A 24,362-nucleotide genomic window follows, 5' to 3' on the forward strand; every position below is an offset into this window, starting at 1 on the left:
CAAACTACCTCGCAGGGCACAGAGCAGGCCGCACAGCACAAGCAGCTCTAACAGGAGTGAATGGCTAGAGGGCTCAGGAGGGACAGCCAACGTGCTGCCACTGCTGCCCCCAGCATCTGTTGCCTGAGGCGGTCACCTCGCTCTACCTAATGGTAGGGACGGCCCCGATATTGTGCCACCACCACACCATAGAGGGCCTTCTCCCTGGTGGAAACAATGCAATCAGTGTCTTTTTCCTGCCAGGGATCCAGGGACTGGTAGTCCCAAGACCATGCCTGGCAGGACTTCTCTTGGAAACTCCACTCTAGGAGAAGTCAGTCTAGTCTAGTTGCTGGGCCCTCAGGTGGCAGGGAGCAGTGGGGGTGATGGGTGTTACCTGGAGGTTGCCCAACCTTTCTTGCCAGATGCCTGCTTTGGCCAACTCTAGGTCTTTCCATCATTTCCTTGGCTGTAAACTGTTCATTCATTGGGTGTGTTAGGAGCCACAGAATTCATACAGGAAAACAGACCAAGCGAAAGTAAGGGAGACATTTTATTGGGTACGAATTCTAACAGGGGAAAGCGCAGTCTGAACGCGGATCTACTCGGCCAGCAGAGCAGAGCCCAGAGGCTTGAAAGTCCGTCGGCTCACTCGGTTTGGCTTGAGCAGCTTCAGCAGGTGCCTCTTTGTGCGCGGGGTCTGACACAGCAAGGCATCCAGAGTCAACGACGTTACCTGTCCCGAGGCTTGCAGCTTGGCAAACATTTCTTCAAACCGGACACAAAGGGCTGGATCGTCCTGCAGCTTCTCCCTGGCTGTGGCCAGCTAGGAAAAGATCATGGCAAACAGATCAGCACCTGCGAACTGAATTGCCACCTTCCATATGCCATTCACGGGAACATCAATACGTGGGGATCTGATCTCCTCCTACAACTTACTCAGTTTTGTCTGGCCATTTATTATGACACTACAGAACTCCTGACTGCTTTGCATTCTCAGCTGTAGCCATACTCCTCCCTGCTTCTGATGCATAGCTGTAAGTCGATCCACAGGATTTGTCGTCCCGAGGATCAAGGGCCAAAGCAGGTCTGCTGGACCTCTTTCAGCCTGAGGGCTGAATTCTATTTTGGAGAAGCTCTCAGGGGCTGTATTCCAATGCTGGGTGGGGCCAAAAGCAAAATACGTAGGTCTAAAAACACCAGCATATTTTAACTTGGGGCAGGACTGTAGCTCAGTGGTAGAGCACCTGCTTTGCATGCAGAAGGTCCTAAGTTCAATCCCTGGCGTCTCCAGGTAGGGGAGGGAAAACTCCTGTCCGAAACCCTGGAGAGCCGCTGCCAGCCAGTATTGACAATACTGGGCTAGATGGATGGATGGTCTGACTCAGGGTAAGGCAGCTCCCTATGTTCCTAACTTAAACGTCTTACTGCCAGTAACTAAGCCTTAGGAGAGGCATTTCACCCTTTCAGAAGGGGGATGGGGTGGAACTGCAGAAAACCTGGGAAACCACCAAATGATTAGTGGTTGGGGGAAAGGGGGCGTGGCCATCTGGGGAACCCCAGAGGCCCGGACTGGGATCACAGGAGGGCTGGCTTTGGCCCCGGGCCTAAGGCTCTGCACCCCTGAGCTAAAGGAAGTTTTTAAAAAGCACATTACCAGACATACACCAGTGTACCATTCCAAAGTATTAATTCCTAAGTACCATTGGTACCAATCTTAAATACCATACCTAAGTACCACTGGTACCATTCCTAAGTATTCATTAGTTGGGTCTGATTAGATAAGAAACAAGCATTTTGCCAAGCCCAGCAGTTTCCAAGTGGTGAACGTGGATCCACCAACACGGTAAAGAAGGGCTGCTCCCATGATTGGTTATTCTGGGACTACGGTGACTGTAGCCATGAAATTAAAAGATGCTTGCTCCTTGGGAGGAAAGCTATGGCAAACCTAGACAGCATAGTAAGAAGCAGAGACATCACCTTGCTGACAAAGGTCCATACAATCAAAGCTATGGTTTTCCCAGTAGTAATGTATGGCTGTGAGAGCTGGACGATTAAGGGAGGCTGAGCGCCGAAGAATTGATGCTTTCGAACTGTGGTGCTGGAGAAGACTCTTACAAGTCCCCTGGACTGCAAGGAGGTCAAATCAGTCCATCCTAAAGGAAATCAACCCTGAGTGCTCATTGGAAGGACAGATACTGAAGCTGAAGCTCCAATATTTTGGCCACCTAATGCGAAGAGAAAACTCTCTGGAAAAGACCCTGATGCTGGGGAAGATTGAAGGCAAAAGGAGAAAGGGACGGCAGAGGATGAGATGGCCAGATAGCATCACTGATGCAATGAATATGGACTTGAGCACACTCCGGGAGAGAGCGCAGGACAGGAAGGCCTGGCGTGTTATGGTCCATGGGGTCACGAAGAGTCGGACACGACTGAACAACAACCATCCAAAAATTCATTTTAAGCTCTGATTTATTTTTAAGATTGCTGCCGCTTACTGTTTTCATTGTCATTTAATCTGAGCTGAAAGACCAGTGCAGCAAAACGACTGTTATCTAGGTTGGGTAGCATTCACTGATCCATAGAAAAGCACACTGTAACCTGGTAAGTAACCCAAGACAATAAGCAAGGAAATGTGGCTGAAACGATCCACAGCTCCCAGTTAGCATGGATAGGTTCATTCTCAGGATCACATCCTCTCCATCTTGAGGGTGATTCCTACCAGTCATCCACTGGAAGCTATGAGGCATACAAGGCTGATGGGCATCTAGTGTTGTGTTGGTTCATCCTATCACAGAGACAACACTGTGGCAGTTGAAGAGACAGCCCAAAAGAGTTCAGAAGGAACAACCGAAACGTTCTGTAGTCCTTTACCACAACAAGAAGGGCTAGAAAGGTCATGTTCCATTAATATATAATGGAAACACTCAATTTTGCAGGACCTTGGACCCATGTGATAAGGTGAGCCTCGGGCCAAAGCAGCCAGACCACTCGTTTCCACAACAGCAATCCACTTACCACCGACATACAGAACTCAGTTTTTCTCACAAGATCGGAAGTACTGCTTTCTGAAGCTGTTTCCAGTGTCTTAACAAGGTCTTCTAGGTCTCCAGATGCAGCCTGAAGAAGAATCTTCCAGAAAAATACAACAAATGAGTAAAGGTTTCCTAAGTTCTGCCAGGGATACTGTTGGGCAGCAGGGTAGATGGTATACCAACAGAATCCCTATCCTGTTTCACATACCTTACATCAACAGTAGACACTCAAAACCTGTGACTGCTGAACAAGGCACCTGGATAAGGGGAAGGACTCTCAACAGATCACTACGGCCCCACATCCCCGCCTCTTGAGCCTTGGCTGCTGCTGGACTTTGAAACCTGGCAGAAAAAGTTGGGAGAGATTCACTCCACCCACTTCATCCAACCAGTCTCTCTATAACATGCCAGATCAGCTTCCTCAGCCACAATCAAGCCCTAGATAGCTATGGTCGCACTATTAACTGATCAGGCATTAAGCAGAAGCATCATCAAGCTCAATGGAGTAGCCAGCATGACTACCAACCTCCCCAGGACTAGAAAAAGGGACAGCCATCAAATGGCTCACCCATCATCCCCACTGTACCAGCCATTGACCTTCACAACTTCCAGATAAACTTTCCATATAGTTCCCATTACAAAAGTTATAATAACATATACCATGCAGAATCTTTCTGCCTTACTAAGTTCTGAATAAAATTTTATTTTACCCAGTACAATGGTATTACCCAGTACCTGTCTTCTGCCTGCCCCACTTCCTGCCACCAGTATATAGCACCTCCTACCCTTAAAGTGAGTTTTTTTAAAAAATAACTTTAATTGTCCCCTACTTTCTGCAGCTTTCCACATCCTCTGTCTTCCTTTTCTTCAGGCCTCTGTGCCAAACACCTCCTGCCCTCCACCTATGGTTCCTTCAAGATCCTGCTTCTCAGTTTATTTCCTACTTTCCTTTCAACACTATGCATCTGAGATCCCTGTCCCCTAATTTACATGCCACAAGGGACCTCCGCTCACTATGGTTTTCTGTCCCAATGGTCACTCTGGTATCTACAGGCTGTGTGGCTTTTTTTCTCAGCCAAACTGGCCTTTCACTTTTCTGACAGAAGATGAATGGCTGTTAACATTCTTCATCATATAATTCCATTCTCATGGAATGTTTTGTTCACAGAAAGTTCTGAGAATACTCAGTCAGTGTGAGGACATTCACCCATACTTTACAAGATATACGCTTTAACCATCAATTATTCAGACACGTAGAATCATAGAATAGTAGGGTTGGAAGGGACTACAAGGCCATCGAGTCCAACCTCCTGCTCAATGCAGGAATCGAAGTCAGAGCATCCCTGACAGGTGGCTGTCCAGACTTGTCTTGAATGCCTCCAGTGTGGGAGAGCCCACCACCTCCCTAGGTCATTGGTTCCATTGTTGTATTGCTCTAACAGTCAGGACATTCAGCCAGAATCTGGCTTCCTGTAACTTGAGCCCATTATTCTGCATCCTGCACTCTGGGATGATCGAGAAGAGATCCTGGCCTTCCCCTCTGTGACAACCTTTCAAGTACTTGAAGAGTGCTATCATATCTCCCCTCAGTCTTCCCTTCTCAAGGCTAAACAGGCCCAGTTCTTTCAATCTCTCCTCATAGGGCTTTGTTTCCAGTTCCCTGATTATCTTTGTTGCCCTCCTCTGAACCCTCTCCAGCTTGTCTGCATCCTTCTTAAAGTGCGGTGCCCAGAACTGGACACAGTACTCCAGATGAGACCTAACCAGTGCTGAGTAAAGGGGAACTAGTACTTCCCGGGATTTGGAAGCTATGCTTCTATTAATGCAGCCCAAAATAGCCTTTGCCTTTTTTGCAGCCACATCACATTGTTGGCTCATATTCAGCTTGTGATTGACAATTCCAAGATCCTTCTCACGTTGTTGAGCCACGTATCCCCCATCTTGTAACTGTGCATTTGGTTTCTTTTTCCTAGGTGCAGAACTTGGCATTTGTCCCTATTCAATGTCATTCTGTTGTTTTCTGCCCAGTGCTCCAGTCTATCAAGATCACTTTGAATTTTGTTTCTGTCTTCCAAAGTATTAGCTATCCTGCCCAGTTTTGTGTCATCTGCAAATTTGATCAACATTCCCTGCACCCCCTCCTCCAAGTCATTCATAAAAACATTGAAGAGCACTGGGCCCAGGACTGAGCCCTGCGGTACCCCGCTCGCTGCCTCTCCCCAGTTTGAGAAGATCCCATTGGTAAGCACTCTTTGAGTCCGATTCTGTAGCCAACTGTGGATCCACCAGATTGTTGTCTCATCTAGCCCACTTTGAGCTAGTTTGCTCATCAGGATATCATGGGGCACTTTGTCGAAAGCTTTGCTGAAGTCGAGGTATATTATGTCTACAGCATTCCCACAGTCCACAAGTGAGGTTACTTGATCAAAAAATGAGATCAGATTCATCTGGCAGGATTTGTTCTTGACAAATCCATGTTGGCTTCGAGTAATCACAGAATTGTTCTCAAGGTGCTTCCAGATGGATTGCGTTATAATCTGCTCCAGAATTTTCCCAGGGATTGATGTCAGACTGACTTGTCTGTAGTTCCCAGGTTCCTCCTTTTTACTCTTTTTGAAGATAGGGACAACATTAGCCCTCCTCCAGTCATCTGGCACTTCACTTGAAGTGAAGAAGAGTGAGAGAGAGAGGGCTGTTTATACCTTTTCAAACAGCAATCCTATAAATTCTTTAAATTCTTTTTAAAAACTGAGAACAAAACAAAACAGTGGTATTTTTTCCAGATTAGTGTGGAGTAGAGCAGTATATTGTGTGCCCTAAAATTGTTCAAGGAAGTGGAGGACCTTTCTTTAAAACAAAACCATCTTGTCTTCATGGTTCAGGACTAACATACAAAATTCAGCACACTTACTTTCAGATTACTGCATATCCTACTTTCTGTGTTCACGATCTGAGAATAAAAGGAGCGGGCTTTTACAACATCATTCTAGGAGGAAGAAACAGACAATAATCAAACTATGCTTACAAATAAAGTCTTGTTTAGCATTTCATTTAGGTCAAGACAACTCACTTGCGTAACGATCCAGTAATATATTCACCCATCATACCGCACATTTGTAGTTCAACTAATTTTGGGTGGACACCCATTGCAAGAGTGGCTACTGATGCAAACTGAGACATCTGAGGCACATTTTTTAAAAGTTCTCAGCGTACATTTTGTCTCTGGAAATGTCCCAAAATCTCTCCCAAGTACAAATACCTCTTCTCCAATTACCCTAATTTATAATTGCCTTAGGATACCTCTTGATGTGCTTGAGGTTTGGAATGTATCACTCACACACACACACACACACACACACACACATATACACACAGACACACACATGTGCATGCATGCACACAGGCATGAATACACACACACACACACAAAATATATACATATACTGTAAGAAAGTGTGCTGCAGAAGAAGAATGTGCCATGGAGCAAGAATGAACAACTTCTATGTTCTTGTCAGCTACTCTATTTTTCAGATACTATTCTGGGGAATAAGACAATCTGACCCTATCCTGAATGCTCAGGTTCTATAAGTGAAGTCGGCACTATCTAACAGTAAGGGCTTCATGGTTATATAGCACATGAGCTGGAACTCTCAAAGATCTTTGAATGGGAATGGAGGAACCAATTTGCCTCCTCAGGTATCTTGAGAGGCAGACTGGCAGTGGTCCTTTGCCTTTCCAAAAGGTGCCTGAGAAAAAACAATAATAAAAAAGATTGCTAAGGCTACCACGGGGCCAGATAACTGACTGGCTACATCAGCCTCTCTTGTAAGTGGTTACAGTTTTCATTCCTATCCCCCAAAAATAAAATTGGCATCACAAGAATCCCCCCTTCTCCCTGAAAATATATATAAGTGTATAAAGCTTATGAAATATCACAAATATTCATATAGCATCAATGTATTAAAGAGGTTTCCTAGGAATGAGAAGAACAGGATCCAAGGAATCAGAAGCCCTGCACAGCATGTTACGGTACATGCACAGCACCCAATAACACAGGTAATAAAGGAAAAGAATCCAGCACCTGTTTCACAGCAAATGCTACTGCAAAGTAGTGTGCTCTTCTTGGCATTTGATCTCCTTTGAGCTGCACGTCTTCAAGTAATGTAGTACAAATTTTGCAAGATTCTGAGCTGTTCTGTGGAATGGAAGATTTCAGTACATATGTGATTGTAATTCAGACCACATTATAAGGAAGCCATGGCCTAAATGAATGACCGAGTGCCAGGGGTACTGAAATTGTTAGGAGACCTCCTTCGAAATTTTACACACAAGAAAGAGTTCCCCAGTAATGATGATGGAAATGGGACATTTGTACACATCTCCCTCAAAAAAGGGAGCTCAGTATACACTCCAAAATGGATAAGGCATTTCCAGGGTCATTGAGAAAGCTGAAATTGGCACATGCATAGCAACAGACACACTGATTTCTAGAAATCTCTTGAACGGAAAACTTCTGTAAGTCTCTCCCTAGAAACAAGGGAAGGTGTATCCCCAAATGGTTAAGATACATTCTGGCTGCCCAGAAAGCTGTAATTTGGCATGTATGTAACCCAAGGCTCAAGTCATTTCAGAAAAGGAGATATTTTTAGACCCCAAGTATCAAAATGTGGGCCATAAATGTGTTAGCAACTGGCATTCCATCACAGAGTACCACATTCCAACTACATGCAAGGTGGTATGTTGGGCTTTAGGAGTTCTGTTACTGTTTCAGACGTGGATTCAGGAAGGAGGTACTTTTAGCTGTAGAATGGAATGTATACTTATCCTAGTAGAATGCAAGCTTCATATACTAGTAAGAAATACTGACTAGAGACAACTACTTACACTGGTCAAAACACAACCATTTGTTACACATAAAAACGCTTGAAATAACAGACTGTAATGGCTGTGAACCCCCACAAACTTATCTTGTGGTAAGCCCAACTAAACCCAGGGAGGCTTACACAAGAACTGAACAGGAACTTGCTCTTGTATATCATAAGCTTTATGCAAACACTGATGACCTAGAAGTAGTGGGGAGATATCTAGACCCACATCTAAAATGCCTCTACCTTCTACCTAAATAGCTCCCGATTTCATAACGTTTATCTTAAAAAATTTCCAGGTCTCATCAAAGATGGTCACTTGACTCTAAAAATAAGTACACTTTGTACTTATGTGCCTTATTTACTCTAGAGAAGTCTTGTTATCTGCTGCTGGTTGTCATTTTACCAATATTCATTAATTGTATTGTTTATGCATGTCTTGTTAGCTACCCTGGAAAGGAAAAGTTCCTCCTGTGCAAGCACCGAGTCATTGCTGACTCCTAGAGGGACGCCACTGTCGCTGGCGTTTTCATGGCAGACTGTAGCGGGGTGGTTTGCCACTGCCTTCCCCAGTCGTGACTACCTTTCCCCCAGCAAGCTGGGTACTCATTTTACCGACCTCGGAAGGATGGAAGGCTGAGTCGACCTGAGCCGGCTACCTGGGACCCAGCTTCCGCTGGGATCGAACTCAGGTCGTGGGGAGAGTTTTGGCTGTAATACTGCCGCCTACCACCCTGTGCCACACAAGGCTCAGCTACCCTGGAACTGCGTGTTTAAGAGGCAGGATAAAATTTACTAAACAAACAAATACTGAACTCACTGAGAAAGGCACACTTTTTGGTCTTATAGCATAAGACCATTCTCACTCACAACCCCACCCCCCGAAAGACTTTGTAAAGAATATGTATTATTACCAGTTTGTAGCATGTTGCAAATGCAAGTAAGTATGTCTCACTGTTGAATTTTACACCTTGCCTTTTCATTTCTAACAGCACTTCCAGAGCACCTGCCAAACAGACTTTCAATTAGAGTTGCTTCATTATGTCGTCATAATCGCATACCCCAGCTGCTAATTAATAACATTTCAGAGAACAGTAAGCTGAGTTCTGAAAAATAATTAAAATTTGTAAAAAATATTTTCAGATGAGAGACACAAACCACTTAATGTATTATATGACTAGTGCAAGATATAACCCAGTTGCTAAGATCATGCCAATTAAATGGAAACTGTGTGTGTGTGATACCAAGTCAGTATCAATTTTCACTGAGAAAAAGACATTTCTAGAATTCATGATTTTGACACAGTTCAAATGCAAAATTGTATGCTGTGCCTTACACAGTGTCATTCAAATACAACCATGGTAGTATTCAGCCATTAGGAAGGCTGGCTGACTTCCAACCTAGACCAAGGGCCTCCTAGACTATCATTTTTAGCACATTAAGGCTGCAATCCTGTACCCTCTTCCCCAGAAGTAAGCCCAATTGAACTCAATGGGTCTTACTTCTGAGTAGACATTTACAGGCTTGCACTGCAGATTTAGTGCAATCTACCACAGGAAAAATGTGCTATGGTCTTTAGGAAATACCTCCTGCAGAGATTTAAAAATGTCCAGGCTCCCAAAAGAAAACAGCTGCACAACTGAGCAAACATAGGAAAGTGCTATTTTTAAAACTTTTTTACAAGCCTTAAGCATGGGCTGTATGATTACATTCAATGAAAGTTAGCAAGCGCTTAACGAGTACACAGTTAAGAGGCCTCTTCTGATCATATCTGCAAAGTCTCTTAGACCTGTTCAAAACCCAAGAACAATCACAGAAGGTTTTGCTAACCCAAAAAATCCAATGATTCAGTGTCAATTACAGCTTCTTAATATTATATTAATTACTATAGTGAAGGAAGTTTCGCTGTACATAATGTATTCCTTTGGGGCATCAATTACTTACTTTCATAATGACCTTTCGTGAACAGCAGATCCATCAAAATGTTGAACGATGTGCTGTCTGAAAAGAAGCCATGCAGAGCCTGAAGAATGAAAAGATCGAATCAGTTCGGAACAACCCATTGATATTAGATACCCAAACTATTGTTCATATTGAAGCTGATGTTGGCTATAACCTGTACTTGGTTGCCTAATAAATAAATGAAAAAATATTGAAGCTGATGCATCCTTAATGGTTGGAACAAACTTGTGGATAAAAATCCAGGGCCTACTTTTTTTTAGTTTTAAACTCCCTAACTGTTGGGGTCCTGTTAAGGCCTTTAGGAAAAAACTGCTTTATCCCCCAAAATAATATGAAACCATATTTGATCGCTCCTCTGACCCTCAGGATTAGCTCTCAGGGACTACAAAATTCTGTGGCAGAAAGAAGGGCCTGGAAACTCTCAGACTATGTACATAACACTATGCACAGCCCTTTGGATCCCAGCCTGAGGCTGCAATCCTACACATACTTACCCGGGAGTAAGCCCCATTGAATTTAATAGGACTTACTTCTGAGTAGACACGCACAGGATTGCACTGTTAATCTCCAGACTAAGGGGAAAAAGCATGTCAGGGAGCAATCCTATGCATGTTTAGACAGAAAAACATCCTACAACTCCTAGCATGCCCTAGCCAGCCATGACTGCCTGGGGCATGCTGGGAGTTGTAGGACTTCTTGATTTTTAAACATGCATAGGACTGTGTTTTTAGTTACATATAATGATTATTCATATATGGAGATTATTCCTACTAATGAAATACAGACCAGACCCATGATTTTTTAAAAATCCTTTTTAAGCATAGAAAGCCTCAGAAGTGAAACTGGAGCTTTGAAGTTTCTGCTGCAGTACAAGCTGTTCTTATTATTTAATAATGACATGTAAACAAGACTAGGGTATTTTTTCCCCTTGGTGAGTGTTCATAGTTCCACCGAGCAACGTTCCCCCAACCATGCGTCCTCCAGATGTTTCAGACTACAGTTCCCACCATCACTGCCAACTGGCCATGCTGGCTGGGCCTGATGGGAGTTGTAGTCAAAAACGTCTGGCGGACACATGGTTGAGGGAAGGCCACAGCAAATAAACACATGGATCTGGGAACAACCTAGAATAGTCAGAAATAAGATATAGTCAATGCAGTCTGACATTCCTTACTCGTGAAGGCAGGGGTGTTGCCTCAAGGTAAGAGTTTTGAAATATTGTGATGGCATAAACAAGTCCTCCGTATCACACAGAATATTGATGTTCAGCTTGCCTGATCATTCCTTTGGGGGCTTGTAACCCAAAGAAATGAGATGCATGCAAAGGGGGAGAAGCAGGTATGCAGTAGAAGCAGTCCACATCCAGAGATGACAGCAAGGTGAATAGAGAGCTCCAAGATCTTGCCAGGGTGGTTGACTCCTTAACACACTTCTGCTCCCGATTCATGACTTGAATGTGCAAGTAAATCAGAGACTGAAGCATGTTCAGAAGCTTGTTATCCTTACATACTTAATCAACTAAGAGAGCAATGGTGCGGTCTCTGGGTGAGTGTCCCAGGGACCATAGGATGGTTCGGAAAACCCCCTCCAAGGTCGAAGACAGTGCTCTGACCTCAGAATGGGGAGTTGGAAAGCTGACCCCCAACCCCACCTCTCACAGCTGTTGTGGTGAGAACCATGCTTTCTGCCTCTCTGAGGTCGACCTCGGAGAGGGGTAAGAGGGGGTATTCTGGTGGGCAGGGAGGGGAGGAGACCTGAGAGGCTACAATACAATTTATCCTGAGCCTCCTTCCCTCCCTCTCCAAAGTGCCCTCTCTAGATGGGCTGAAAACCCCATCTAGCGAAAACATAGGAGACTGGAGGACAGGGAGGCAAAGATCGCCTCCAACACTCCTCCCACCCTGCTGGCTTCAGGAATCATGGAAGCCCCCAAGTTTGGGGCTTTCTGAGCAGCTTAAGATCTAAACCTTAATGCTTTTCAGCTAAGCACCATATAAGTATTTAAATATTGGAAAATAAATTCCCATAGCATTAGCCACCTACTTGAGTGTTCAAGATACTGAGCAGGGCACCAGTTCTATTGATAACTTTTCCCTGTTAAAACAAATGGGAATTGTTTCCAATAAAACCCAAAGATCTTGCACAACTACCACTGATTTTAAGGGGCTTGCAGAGGAAAATGTTACCCATGGACTGTACCCCTTAACTAAAAGAAAGAGACAAATTGAGTTTCTGAATGTTACCTGGTCTTTGATGAGTTCCAAGGCAGACGCTTCAAGGTCTAGTTCATAACACAGCCTCATAAAAAGGGGACCAAATCTGAACTCCCCAAAGGCCACATTTTTGTTCTCTGCATGGTACCTGAGTAGAAGACACAGGTTATTTTGGTTTCGTTTTGAAGTATATGAGAAGGGGGAAAAATGAATGCCAAAATGACATCTCCCAAGATACGGGAACCTACATGCATGGGAAGACATCCTGTTTGTATATGATGACTGGAAAACCAATGAAGTCTACTGTACTGGAATACCATTACATACAAAATAATGACGGGTAAAAAAGAAAAGAAAAAAAGGAACATAAGCCTATACCATCTTCCAAAATTTGTCCTTCTTTCTGTCATAATCTGCTTCCAGATGAGGCTTTCATCACATCATCACTCTGCCTCATTCATGCCATTTTATGCGGGGGCACGGGATTGTCCAGACAACGCTGACTTCCAATTGTAACCCTCCCATGTTTTCCCACTACTTTTTCCATCTTTTTACTTATGGCAGAAAATCCATTAAGGAGAAAAGACCAAACAGGTGCACAACACCTTCTGAGTGGTAGGACCAGGAGCTCTCTGTCTGGAAGCACTCATAGACCTAATACTGATCAACTTCGGAAAATGGTTCCAGGTTCTATTCATATTTTCTTCCCTTTACTCTTTTGTGTATCACAATATTTCCACGCAGATGAGAAGTCCCTAATTTAACAGTAATTTCATTTTCTCAGAGATTCAATGTGATTCTTTACAAAGCTTGAAATCCAAGACCCTGTCTCCATAACAATGGAAGAAGCGAAGGGAAGCTAACCCAGATTTTTTCAAGGAATCAGCGCTTGTGTCCATGCAGGGCTCCACGAGCGAGTGCACCGCCCCAGCGTAAGTCACTTCACAGAACATACTTTCGGGTGGGGTAGGGGGGCTGGAGTAAACGTCATCAGACTGGCAGGGGCTGCTCAACTAATAAGAAAGCTGGCCTCTGGTCCAGGCTCACCTTTTTCCTTCCCCTGATACTCCCGTAAAGCGATGATGGAAGCTTATCTTCATTGACCACAATGGAAGTTACTTCTAAGGAGACCCCTTCCCCAAGCTATGCCCAATTCCGCCAATTGTTTTTTATTTCTTCCCCTTTAAAACTACTATCTCATTTTGTCACTATCGTGCGATAGTGCTAATGTGTGATAGTGACATAGTGAGAGATAAGGGGCATAGCTGTTGCTAGGCAGATGTGTGATAATGACCTAATGACATTCAAAACCCCTTTGTAGGTGTGATTTTTTATTTATTTTATTTTATTTATTTATTAAATTTATTAATCGCCCATCTGGCGGGTCACCCAGCCACTTTTTAACTTCCTCCTTTCTGGATGGGTGATTTCTTTCATGTCTCTATGCCTCTATCATGCATTTGCTCTATCATGCAAGTGCTCTATCACTCTATCGTGCAATTGTACTATCACGCAATAGCACAATTGCATGATAGAGCAATAGAGCACTGGCGTGATACAGCAATTACGTGACAGAGGCATAGTGAGATGGAAGTAATCACCCATCCTGAAAGGAAGTAGTTAAACAAATCACACCTACAAAGGTGTTTTGAATGTCACTGTGTCACTATCACCTCTTTTTCCAGCAATACTTATACCCCCTATCTCGCATTTGCCAGCTATTCCTATACCCGCGATCGCGCAATATGGGCTACAGGTATTGCTGGACAAATGTGCAATAGTGAGAGAGTGAGATGGGGGTGCAGGTATGGCGGACAAAAGCACTATTTCGCTTTAATGCTTTACTTTTAAAAAAAAGTTACAGACTGCCCAGGGCACACCTATACTTTTTTGGGGGATAGCCACCAGAGTTTAGTGGCAGGCAATGTGAAGTAAATGCTGTGAGGTAGCTCAGAACTCTGACAGCCAGCCCTGAAATGGCAGAAACACCCCTTGACCAGGATCAGTGAGGTCATGGCCAGGTGAAAGACACACCCCTGGGCAGGGCTATCATGCCGGAGTAAATGAGGAGGGTGATGCACACCACTACAGAAGCACAGACAAGCTGAATTAGGGAAAACAATCTGACTAAAGAGAGTCTCAGAAGAACCATTTTGTCCACAATAAGCTCCAGGGTGGCTGCAGGATGGCCATGACATCATGTATCCCTAACAACCTCCAAACGCAGCCAGCTCAGAGTAAATCGCTCATAGAAGTCATTTCTTGGCAGAGTCAACCTAATCAAACACAGTCTTATGAGAAAACTGCATTTGCCTCAGAGCAACTACATGCAGCCCCTTCATGGAGCACTGCCTTGTTGTGGCGAAGGGGCTTGCGTAACTCAGTGAAGCCATAAGCTATGCCATGCATCTCAAATCTGCCATTTTTGGGCAAGGTGATTGAGCGGGTGGTGGTGGTGCAATTGAAGGCACACTTGGAAGAACCTGATTATCTAGACCCATTTCAGTCGGGCTTCAGGCTTGGACATGGGACAGAAACGGCCTTGGTCGCCTTGGTAGATGATATGAGGAGGCTCTGGATAGGGGTGAATGCTCCTTCCTTGTTCTCCTCGACCTCTCAACGGCTTTTGATACCGTTGACCACGGTATCCTCCTGGACCGCCTGGAGGGGTTAGGCATTGGAGACACCGTCTTGCGGTGGTTCCGGTCCTTCCTCTCCGGCAGGTACCAGAGGGTAGCTCTGGGAGAGGAGGTTTCGGACCCATGGCCACTTACTTGTGGGGTGCCACAGGGTTCCATCCTCTCCCCGATGCTATTTAACATCTATGTGAAGCCGCTGGGGGCTATCATCAGGAGGTTTGGGGTGCAGTGTCATCAATATGAGGATGACACACAGCTCTACCTCTCATTCAAATCTTCACCAAGGTTGGCTGTAGAATCCCTGTCAAATGTCTGGAGATGGTGAGTGGCTGGATGGAGAGGAATAAGCTGAAGCTGAACCCTGACAAGACCGAGGTACTTTTGGTGGGAGACAAGAAGAGGTTGGGGGATGTTGACCTGGTGTTGAATGGGGTACGGCTACCCTTGAAAGACCAGGTCTGCAGCCTGGGGTCATTTTGGACTCCCAGCTGTCCATGGAGGCTCAGGTGCCAGCTGTGAGCCAGACAGCGCTGTATCAACTCCATCTGATACAGCAGCTGTGCCCCTTCCTTCCCGACCATCTGCTCCCATCGGTAACACATGCCCTGGTCTCCTCTCGTTTAGACTACTGTAATGCGCTCTACGTGGGGTTACCCTTGAAGACAGTTCGGAAACTGCAGCTGGTACAGAACTGACTAAAGGCAGCCGCCGGTGAGATCACATCACTCCAGTGCTGAAGGAGTTGCACTAGTTACCAGTTGTTTTCCGGGCCAAATTCAAGGTGTTGGTTTTGACCTTTAAAACCCTATATGGTTCCGGCCCAGCCTATCTTAAGGAGCGCCTCCAGCAGCACCAGACAGGCCGCTTAACAAGATCAGCCTCAGATGGCCTTCTCTTTGTCCCATCAGCCAGGACAGCTAGACTGGTGGAGGCGAGGGAGAGGGCCTTCTCTGTGGTGGCCCCCACTCTGAGGAACTCCCTCCCTAGGGAACTCCGCCATGCCCCCTCTTTAATCAGCTTCCGTCGTGCATTAAAAATGTGGTTGTTCAGGCAGGCATTTGGGGTGGGTTAGGGTATTTTAGAAAATGTTTTTATTGTAGAATTTTATTGTTTTGAACTGTTTTATTGTATGTTGTACATCGCCGAGAGTGGCTGGGTGACCAGCCAGATGGGCAATTAATAAATTTAATAATAATAATAATAATAATAATAATAATAATGCAGGGCCACCCAAGACGGACAGGTCATGGCAGAGAGTTCTGACAAAATGTGGTCCACTGGAAAAGGAAATGGCAACCCACTCCAGTATTCTTGCCAAGAAAACACCATGGAACGTATCACAAGGCTAAAAGAGATGACACCGGAAGATGAGCCCCTCAGGTCGGAAGGTGTCCAATATACTACTGGGGAAGAGCAGAGGGTATTTCCAAGTCGCGCCAGAAAGAGTGAAGCGGCTGAGCCAAAGCCGAAAGGACACTCAGCTGTGGATGTGTCTGGTGGTGAAAAGAAAGTCCGATGCTGTAAAGAACAATATTGTTTAGGAACCTGGAATGTAAGGTCAATGAATCAAGGTAAGCTGGAGGTGGTCAAACATGAGATGGCAAGATTGAACATCGACATCTTGGGAATCAGCGAACTAAAATGGACAAGCATGGACGAATTTAATTCAGGTGACCATCATATCTACTACTGTGGGCAAGAATCCCTTAGAAGAAATGGAGTAGCACTCATAGTCAATAAAAGGGTGGGAAAAGCAGTGCTGGGGTACAATCTCAAAAACAACAGAATGATCTCAGTACGAATCCAAGGCAAACCATTCAACATCACAGTAATTCAAGTCTACACCCCAACCACTGAGGCCAAAGAAGCTGAGGTTGATCGGTTCTGTGAAGACCTACAACATCTTCTAGAACTAACACCCAAAAAAGATGTCCTCTTCATCATAGGGGATTGGAATGCTAAAGTAGGAAGTCAAGAAATTACTGGGGTAACAGGCAAGCATGTCCTTGGTGTACAAAATGAAGCAGAACAAAGGCTAATAGAGTTTTGCCAAGAGAACACACTGATCATAGCAAACACTCTTTTCCAACAGCACAAGAGGCGACTCTACACATGGACATCACCAGATGGTCAATATCGAAATCAGATTGATTATGTTTGTTTATTTGGTCAGTCGCTTCCGACTCTTCGTGACTTCATGGACCAGCCCACGCCAGAGCTTCCCGTCAGCCGTTGCCACCCCCAGCTCCCCCAAGGTCGAGCCCATCACCTCCAGAATATCATCCATCCACCTTGCCCTTGGTCGGCCCCTCTTCCTTTTGCCTTCCACTTTCCCTAGCATCAGAATCTTCTCCAGTGTATCCTGTCTTCTCATGATGTGGCCAAAGTACTTCAGTTTTGCCTTTAATATCATTCCCTCAAGTGAATAGTCTGGCTTGATTTCCTGGAGTATGGACTGGTTTGATCTTCTTGCAGTCCAAGGCACTCTCAGAATTTTCCTCCAGCACCACAGTTCAAAAGCATTTATCTTCCTTCGCTCAGCCTTCCTTATGGTCCAGCTCTCGCAGCCATAGGTTACTACAGGGAATACCATTGCTTTAACTATGCGGACCTTTGTTGTCAGTGTGATGTCTCTGCTCTTCACTATTTTATCAAGATTTGTCATTGTTGTCCTCCCAAGAAGTAAATGTCTTCTGATTTCCTGGCTGCAGTCAGCATCTGCAGTAATCTTTGTGCCTAGAAAGACAAAGTCTGTTACTGCCTCCACGTTTTCTCCCTCTATTTGCCAGTTATCCATCAAGCTGATTGCCATAATCTTGGTTTTTTTGAGGTTTAACTCCAACTCAGCTTTTGCATTTCCTTCTTTCACCTTCATCATGAGGTTCCTCAGCTCCTCCTCGCTTTCAGCCATCAAAGTGGTATCATCTGCATATCAGAGATTGTTAATGTTTCTTCCAGCGATTTTAACTCCAGCCTTGGCTTCATCAAGCCCAGCACGTCGCATGATATGTTCTGCGTACAGGTTGAATAGGTAGAGTGAGAGTATACAACCCTGCTGTACTCCTTTCCCAATCTTAAACCAGTCCGTTGTTCCGTGGTCTGTTCTTACCGTTGCTACTTGGTCGTTATACAGATTCCTCAGGAGACAGACAAGATGACTTGGTATCCCCATCCCACCAAGAACTTGCCACAATTTGTTATGATCCACACAGTCAAAGGCTTTAGAATAGTCAATAAAACAGAAATAGATGTTTTTCTGAAATTCCCTGGCATTTTCCATTATCCAGAGGATACTGGTAATTTGGTCTCTTGTTCCTCTGCCTTTTCGAAACCCAGCTTGTACATCTGGCAATTCTCGTTCCATGAATTGCTGGAGTCTACCTTGAAAGATCTTGAGCATTACCTTACTGGCATGTGAAATAAGTGCCACTGTTCGATATTTTGAACATTCTTTGGTGCTTCCCTTTTTTGGTATGAGGATATAGGTTGATTTTTTCCAATCTGGTGGCCATTCTTGTGTTTCCCAAATTTGCTGGAAGATGGCATGCATCGCCTGGACAGTATCATCTTGCAAGATTTTAAACAGTCCAGCTGGGATACCGTCATCTCCTGCTGCCTTGTTATTAGCAATGCTTCTTAAGGCCCATTCAATCTCACTCCTCAGGATGTCTGGCTCTAGCTCACTGACCACACCGTCAAATCTACCCCCGATATTGATTATGTACTTTGCAGCCAAAGATGGAGAAGCTGTATACAGTCAGTAAAAACAAGACCTGGAGCTGACTGTGGCTCAGATCATGAGCTGCTTCTTGCAAAATTTCGGCTTAAATTGAAGAATGTAGGGAAAACCAGTAAACCATTCAGGTATGACCTAAATCATATCCCTTATGAATATACAGTGGAGGTGAGGAATAGATTTAAGGAATTAGACCTGATAGACAGAGTGCCTGAGGAACTATGGACAGACGTCCATAACATTGTTCAGGAGGCAGCAACGAAATCCATCCCAAAGAAAAAGAAATGCAAGAAAGCCAAGTGGCTGTCTGATGAGGCTTTACAAGTAGCTAAGGAAAGAAGGGAAGTGAACAGCAAGTGAGAAAGGGGAAGATATATCCAACTGAATGCAGAGTTCCAGAGAATAGCAAGGACAGACAAGAAGGCCTTCTTAAATGAAAAATGCAAAGAAATTGAGGAAAACAATAGAATGATAACGGACAAAGAAGGCAGGGACCTAACAGAAGCAGATGAGATTAAGAAGAGGTGGAAAGAATACACAGAAGAACTATACAGGAAAGATCTGAATGTCCCTGATAGCCATGATAGTGCGGACACTGAACTTGAGCCGGACATCCTCGAGAGTGAAGTCAAGTGGGCCTTAGGAAGCATTAGTAACAACAAAGCTAGCGGAGATGACAGTATTCCAGCTGAGCTATTTAAAATCCTAAAAGATGATGCTGTTAAAGTGCTGCACTCAATATGCCAACACATATGGAACACTCAACAGTGGCCACAAGACTGGAAAAGGTCAGTTTACATTCCAATGCCAAAGAGTGTTCAAACTACCGTACAATTGCGCTCATTTCACATGCCAGCAAGGTTATGCTCAAAATCCTACAAGCTAGGCTTCAGCAGTATGTGAACCGAGAACTATTGGAAGTACAAGCTGGATTTCGAAGAGGCAGAGGAACTAGAGATCAAATCGCCAACATTCGCTGGATCATGGAGAAAGCAAGAGAATTCCAGAAAAAGTCTATTTCTGCTTCATTGACTACGCTAAAGCCTTTGATTGTGTGGATCACAACAAACTCTGGCAAATTCTGAAAGAGATGGGAGTACCAGACCACCTTACCTGTCTCCTGAGAAACCTGTACGAGGGTCAAGAAGCAACAGTAAGAACCAGACATGGAACAACGACTGGTTCAAAATTGGGAAAGGAGTACGACAAGGCTGCATATTGTCATCCTGCTTATGTAACTTATATGCAGAGTATATCATGAGAAACGCCAGGTTGGATGAATCACAGGTCGGAATTAAGATTGCCAGGAGAATTCTCAACAACCTCAGATACACGGACGATACCACCCTAATGACAGAAAGCAAAGAGGATCTAAAGAGTCTCTTGTTGAGGGTGAAGGTGGAGAGTGCAAAAGCTGGTCTGAAATTCAACATTAAAAAAACTAAGATCATGGCATCACTTCCTGGCATATAGAAGGGGAAGAAATGGCAGCAGTGACAGATTTTATTTTCTTGGGCTCCAAGATCACCGCAGACAGTGACTGTAGCCATGAAATTAAAAGACGCTTGCTCTTTGGGAGGAAAGCTATGGCAAACCTAGACAGCACAGTAAGAAGCAGAGACATCACCTTGCTGACAAAGGTCTGTATAACCAAAGCTATGGTTTTCCCAGTAGTAATATATGGCTGTGAGAGCTGGACTATAAGGAAGGCTGAGTGCCAAAGAATTGATGCTTTCGAACTGTGGTGCTGGAGAAGACTCTTACAAGTCCCCTGGACTGCAAGGAGGTCAAATCAGTCCATCCTAAAGGAAATCAACCTTGACTGCTCATTGGAAGGACAGATACTGAAGCTGAAGCTCCAATATTTTGGCCAACTAATGCGAAGAGAAAAGTCACTGGAAAAGACCCTGATGCTGGGAAAGATTGAAGGCAAAAGGAGACGGGGACAGCAGAGGTTGAGATGGCTAGATAGCATCACCGATGCAATGAATATGAATTTGAGCACACTCTGGGAGAGAGCAGAGGACAGGAAGGCCTGGCGTGCTATGGTCCATGGGGTCACGAAGAGTCAGACACGACTTAACGACTGAACAACAGCGACAACAACTGCATGCAGTGATGTCAAGCCTTGAAAGGTAGCCACAAGCAAAGCATTTTGCTTTATTTAGCTCTAAGATCCTGTGACCAATGACTCAAAGCAGGGAGGGATTGAAAACTTTCAAGTGTAAAATAATTAGGGTAATCTCATTAAAAGTGTTCCCCTGCTGTCACATGGTCTATTTTAAACTAAAGCAAACACAAATGAAAGAATAAGACATTATTTTCAAGAATGTTACCTGTATATCACCCTTTTGGCCATTTCCACTTCATCTTTTGTCTGGCACAAATGTAATAACGTTTTCAATTCCTCTTTGAGAATTAGTCTATTTTTTGTTAACTTTTCTTCAATAGTTCTGAAATATGCATCTGAAATGGAATTAATTTTATATATTTACATTTAGGTCATATATAAACAATGGTATCAGCATCCATACCAGTTACTGCAGTCTGGGCTAGATTAGTTATAGAACCTACTGGGTTAGCCCCTGTCCTTCTCCCACATGTCATCATTGCAATAACACAGCAGTGATAATCTGCTGGGGCAAGTATAGTCCCAGATCCCAATGAATAAGAATATTCGGGAATGATATTGTCCTTAATGGAGAGAGAATTGCTCCTGTTGGCTCCCCAATCCCAAGAGTTTGAAGGGGAGAAGATACTTAGCACAATTTGCTTCAAGACTAAGATAGGAACTGTGGTTTCCCATAGAAAGGGGAAGAAATGAGGGCTTAGCATCAATCCAACTATGGATTCAGCCAGGAGAACTAAGCTTACTTTTGCACTAAAAATTGTGTGGATTTTAATGCTGGGGTGGGGCCCAGTTTTGTCAGTATGGATGAAGCTTTATCCTTTTGAGGAAGAGCTGTGGAATCTGAGGTCCTCCCAGCATCATATAATCAATGAGGATGGTCTAATGTAATTTTTAAAATTATTCACAAGCACCAGATAAGTCTGTCTTCGTGGCAGACCCTTGGATTCCTCCTTTGGTTTCTTCAGTTACTTGACTCAGAATGGGGCAAGCGGGATTGGTTATGTGCTACTGGTTCCCTAATACCTCTTACACAAAAACACATTCAGGATGATAGATCACTTTCTGATTTTTTACCTCTTAGACTGGTTTTGCAGTGGCAAGATACTAAAATGCAAGGGAGTTTTCAGGGAGGGAAGCAAGGGGTTTGTGTGTTTTGCCAAGGGGGGGGGATGTGTGTGTGCTTTTCCTGGTTTTTGGTGTGGTGTGTGTCAGTTGATTTGTTGTGGTGTGGTGTCGTGTGTCAGTTGATTTGTTTTGGTGTGGTGTGGTGTCGTGTGTCAGTTGATTTGTTTTGGTGTGGTGTGGTGTCGTGTGTCAGTTGATTTGTTTTGGTGTGGTGTGGTGTCTGTCATTTGATTTGTTTTGGTGTGGTGTGGTGTCTGTCATTTGATTTGTTTTGGTGTGGTGTGGTGTCTGTCAGTTGATTTGTTTTGTTTTGGTGTGGTGTATGCTTTACTGGGGGTGGCTGCAGGGGTGGGAGGTGAGTGCACATCTGCTTTACTTGTTTTTCTTAAATCTGGGTTGCCAGTGTACATGTGTGTGCACATGTGCACTGTCTGGTGTCTGGTGTGTGTGTGTGTGTGTGTGTGTGTCTGTGTGTTTGCCTGTGTGTGTTTCTCTGAGCATCACCATGAATAACTTGTCATGAAATGGCTATTTTGTTGTGGTTTGTGGGGACAAATAAGTGACTTGGCATTTGGGACCACTGATGAATGGCTGGTAAAGTATAAATGTGAAGGGAATACCTTTTTGGCCATGTAGTCTATAACCAGCTTCCAACTTCTGCTGCTGAAATCCTTGTAACTGCACAACATGGTCTCCTAACAAATAACGCTTTGCTGAAAATAGAAGAGAAAAAGGGAGAAATGCAACATAGCCCAGATATTTAAGGTTTTGCTATTAGTATTTCTTAAAATCTTATGCTATGCAAAAGGAGCCAATGTTCTAAATGCTAATTAATTAACATCCACACTTCTACCTACTAATATAAGGGAGAGCCATGGGGACTCTCATAAGATTTTAGTCTTACACTTTCAAATAAACTGTAGTTTTTCATTATGTCCAAACTCAGGAAACTGTGGCTTATCTTAAACTATGGTTAGTTAACAAACCAGGACCTGAAACCTGGCTTGTTTGAACTAGTCAGAAGAAATCTCAGTGTCCCTTAATTTAGATGCAACAGGAAATTGTGCTTTATTCAAAACCAGAAATGGAAGCTTTCAATCTCCTTCCATTGTGTGTGCGGAGAAGAACTGAGCCCGAGGCAGAGAAGTGAGTGGGGATGGCGGGACAAGATTCCACCATGCAATGTGATTTGTTACCAGTGACACAGCAGTAGCTCTCTCCACAACTCCATTTCTTTTTCAGATTGGTAGCTGGAAAGCCAATTACCATCCCTCAAGAAGTCAGATTCAGATCAGAGACTGCCAGTTGCCGCTTTCAACTTTAGACACACAACAAAAGCTCTACTCATTTGTGTATAAACTAAATTTGTCCCTTTGATTTCAATGAGACTATGCTAGCTTTTTATTTATGCTATCTTTAACAGGTTGAGCCCTAAAACTCTTATTCCATGAGCAAACAAAGCTGGATTAAAAGATATGGGAGGCTGATGCTTCACAGGAAGATGCCTTATACTGCATCAGACCACTGGTCCATCTAGCTCAGTATTGTCTACACCTTCCACAACCTGGAGCCCTCCAGATGTTCTGAACTACAACTCCCAGCATTCCTGTCCATTAGCCATGCTGGCTGGGGCTGATGGGAGTTGAAGTTCACAACATTTGGAGGGCACCATGATGGAGAAGGCTGGTCTCCCAAGCGGCAGAGGCTTTTTAGACAGGAATCTTTCCCAGTCATACCTGGAGATACTGGGGGTGACCTTAGGAACTTCTGCATGGAAAGCATGTGGTTTAACCACAACCCTGCATATCCTTCTCTCTACCTTCTACTCATAGAGACTCATCCGCACTGCAAACTCTCTGCTAGGGTGACTGTCTGCTTGGGTGAACATACGTAGGGCATTCTCTCCTCAGAACTATAACAGCCTTCCCCAACCTGGTGCCCTCCAGTTGTGTTGAACCGCAACTCCCACCAGCCCCAGCTAGCATGGCCAATGGTCATGAATACTGGGGTGCTGCAGTCCAAGACATCCCGAGGGTCCCTAGTTGAGGGGGAAGGCTAGATTAAGCTATTTGTGAATAACCGTGCTTGCCTCTCTTGAACTTCTCCTTTCTCCGTGACGAAGAGCTCTGTGGAACTCAAAAGCCTATACATTCCCATGAGTGGTGTCCAAGGCCCTCGTCACCTAGCGTTCGATAGCGATAGACCACAAATCTCAGAGGGTATCATTCCGCCGTGGCTAACCTCTGCGTTTCAGGGTACAGCAGGGTATGACGGGATATGCAGTTCTCTGCTGAAACGTCCGCTACAGTGAGGCGCAGCAAAGAGGCAGCCCTTAATTCGTAAAGCGCCCTTCCCTTCCCTTCCCTTCCCTTCCCACACCTTTCTTTACGTACCTCCTTGCGGGCAGCTCCAGCAACCGGGCTTGGCAGCGGCGCGCGCGCCCAGCACAGACCGCTTGGCTGCCTCCCGCAGGATTCGATTGGAGCCTTCGGCCAGCGCGGCAGCCATTTTGCCTTCGGGACGTACCAAGAGACGCCGCGCGAAGAGGGGCGCGAAGGGGCCGCCCACCGCGTGCGCGCACCGCTCCTCCATTTGCGTTCTAGGCAAACGGAGGGAGGGCCGTCCCGGCTCAGCAAGACCAGAAATCGGCGAGGCTTCGCCTGTGCTGCGACAGCGA

At 44.7% G+C, this 24,362-nt stretch overlaps 1 protein-coding gene across 1 annotated transcript; it reads right to left on the minus strand.

Moving 5' to 3' along the window:
- Nucleotides 1-511: 511 nt before the first annotated feature.
- PTCD2 (pentatricopeptide repeat domain 2) lies at nucleotides 512-24,202 on the minus strand. Its single transcript, XM_084833505.1, has 10 exons — nucleotides 24,079-24,202; nucleotides 22,306-22,398; nucleotides 20,766-20,895; nucleotides 12,085-12,202; nucleotides 9,824-9,902; nucleotides 8,794-8,885; nucleotides 7,096-7,209; nucleotides 5,926-6,000; nucleotides 2,998-3,111; nucleotides 512-805 (listed from the first exon to the last, which is right to left on the minus strand). The coding sequence occupies exons 1-10, from the start codon at nucleotides 24,191-24,193 to the stop codon at nucleotides 581-583; spliced, it is 1,155 nt and encodes a 384-aa protein (XP_084689631.1). The 5' UTR covers nucleotides 24,194-24,202; the 3' UTR covers nucleotides 512-580.
- Between the last annotated feature and the right edge of the window lie 160 nt (nucleotides 24,203-24,362).

Source organism: Heloderma suspectum, chromosome 2 (genome assembly GCF_057233095.1).
Source record: "Heloderma suspectum isolate Gila_16-S chromosome 2, 16-S_ref, whole genome shotgun sequence".
NCBI lineage: Eukaryota > Metazoa > Chordata > Lepidosauria > Squamata > Helodermatidae > Heloderma > Heloderma suspectum.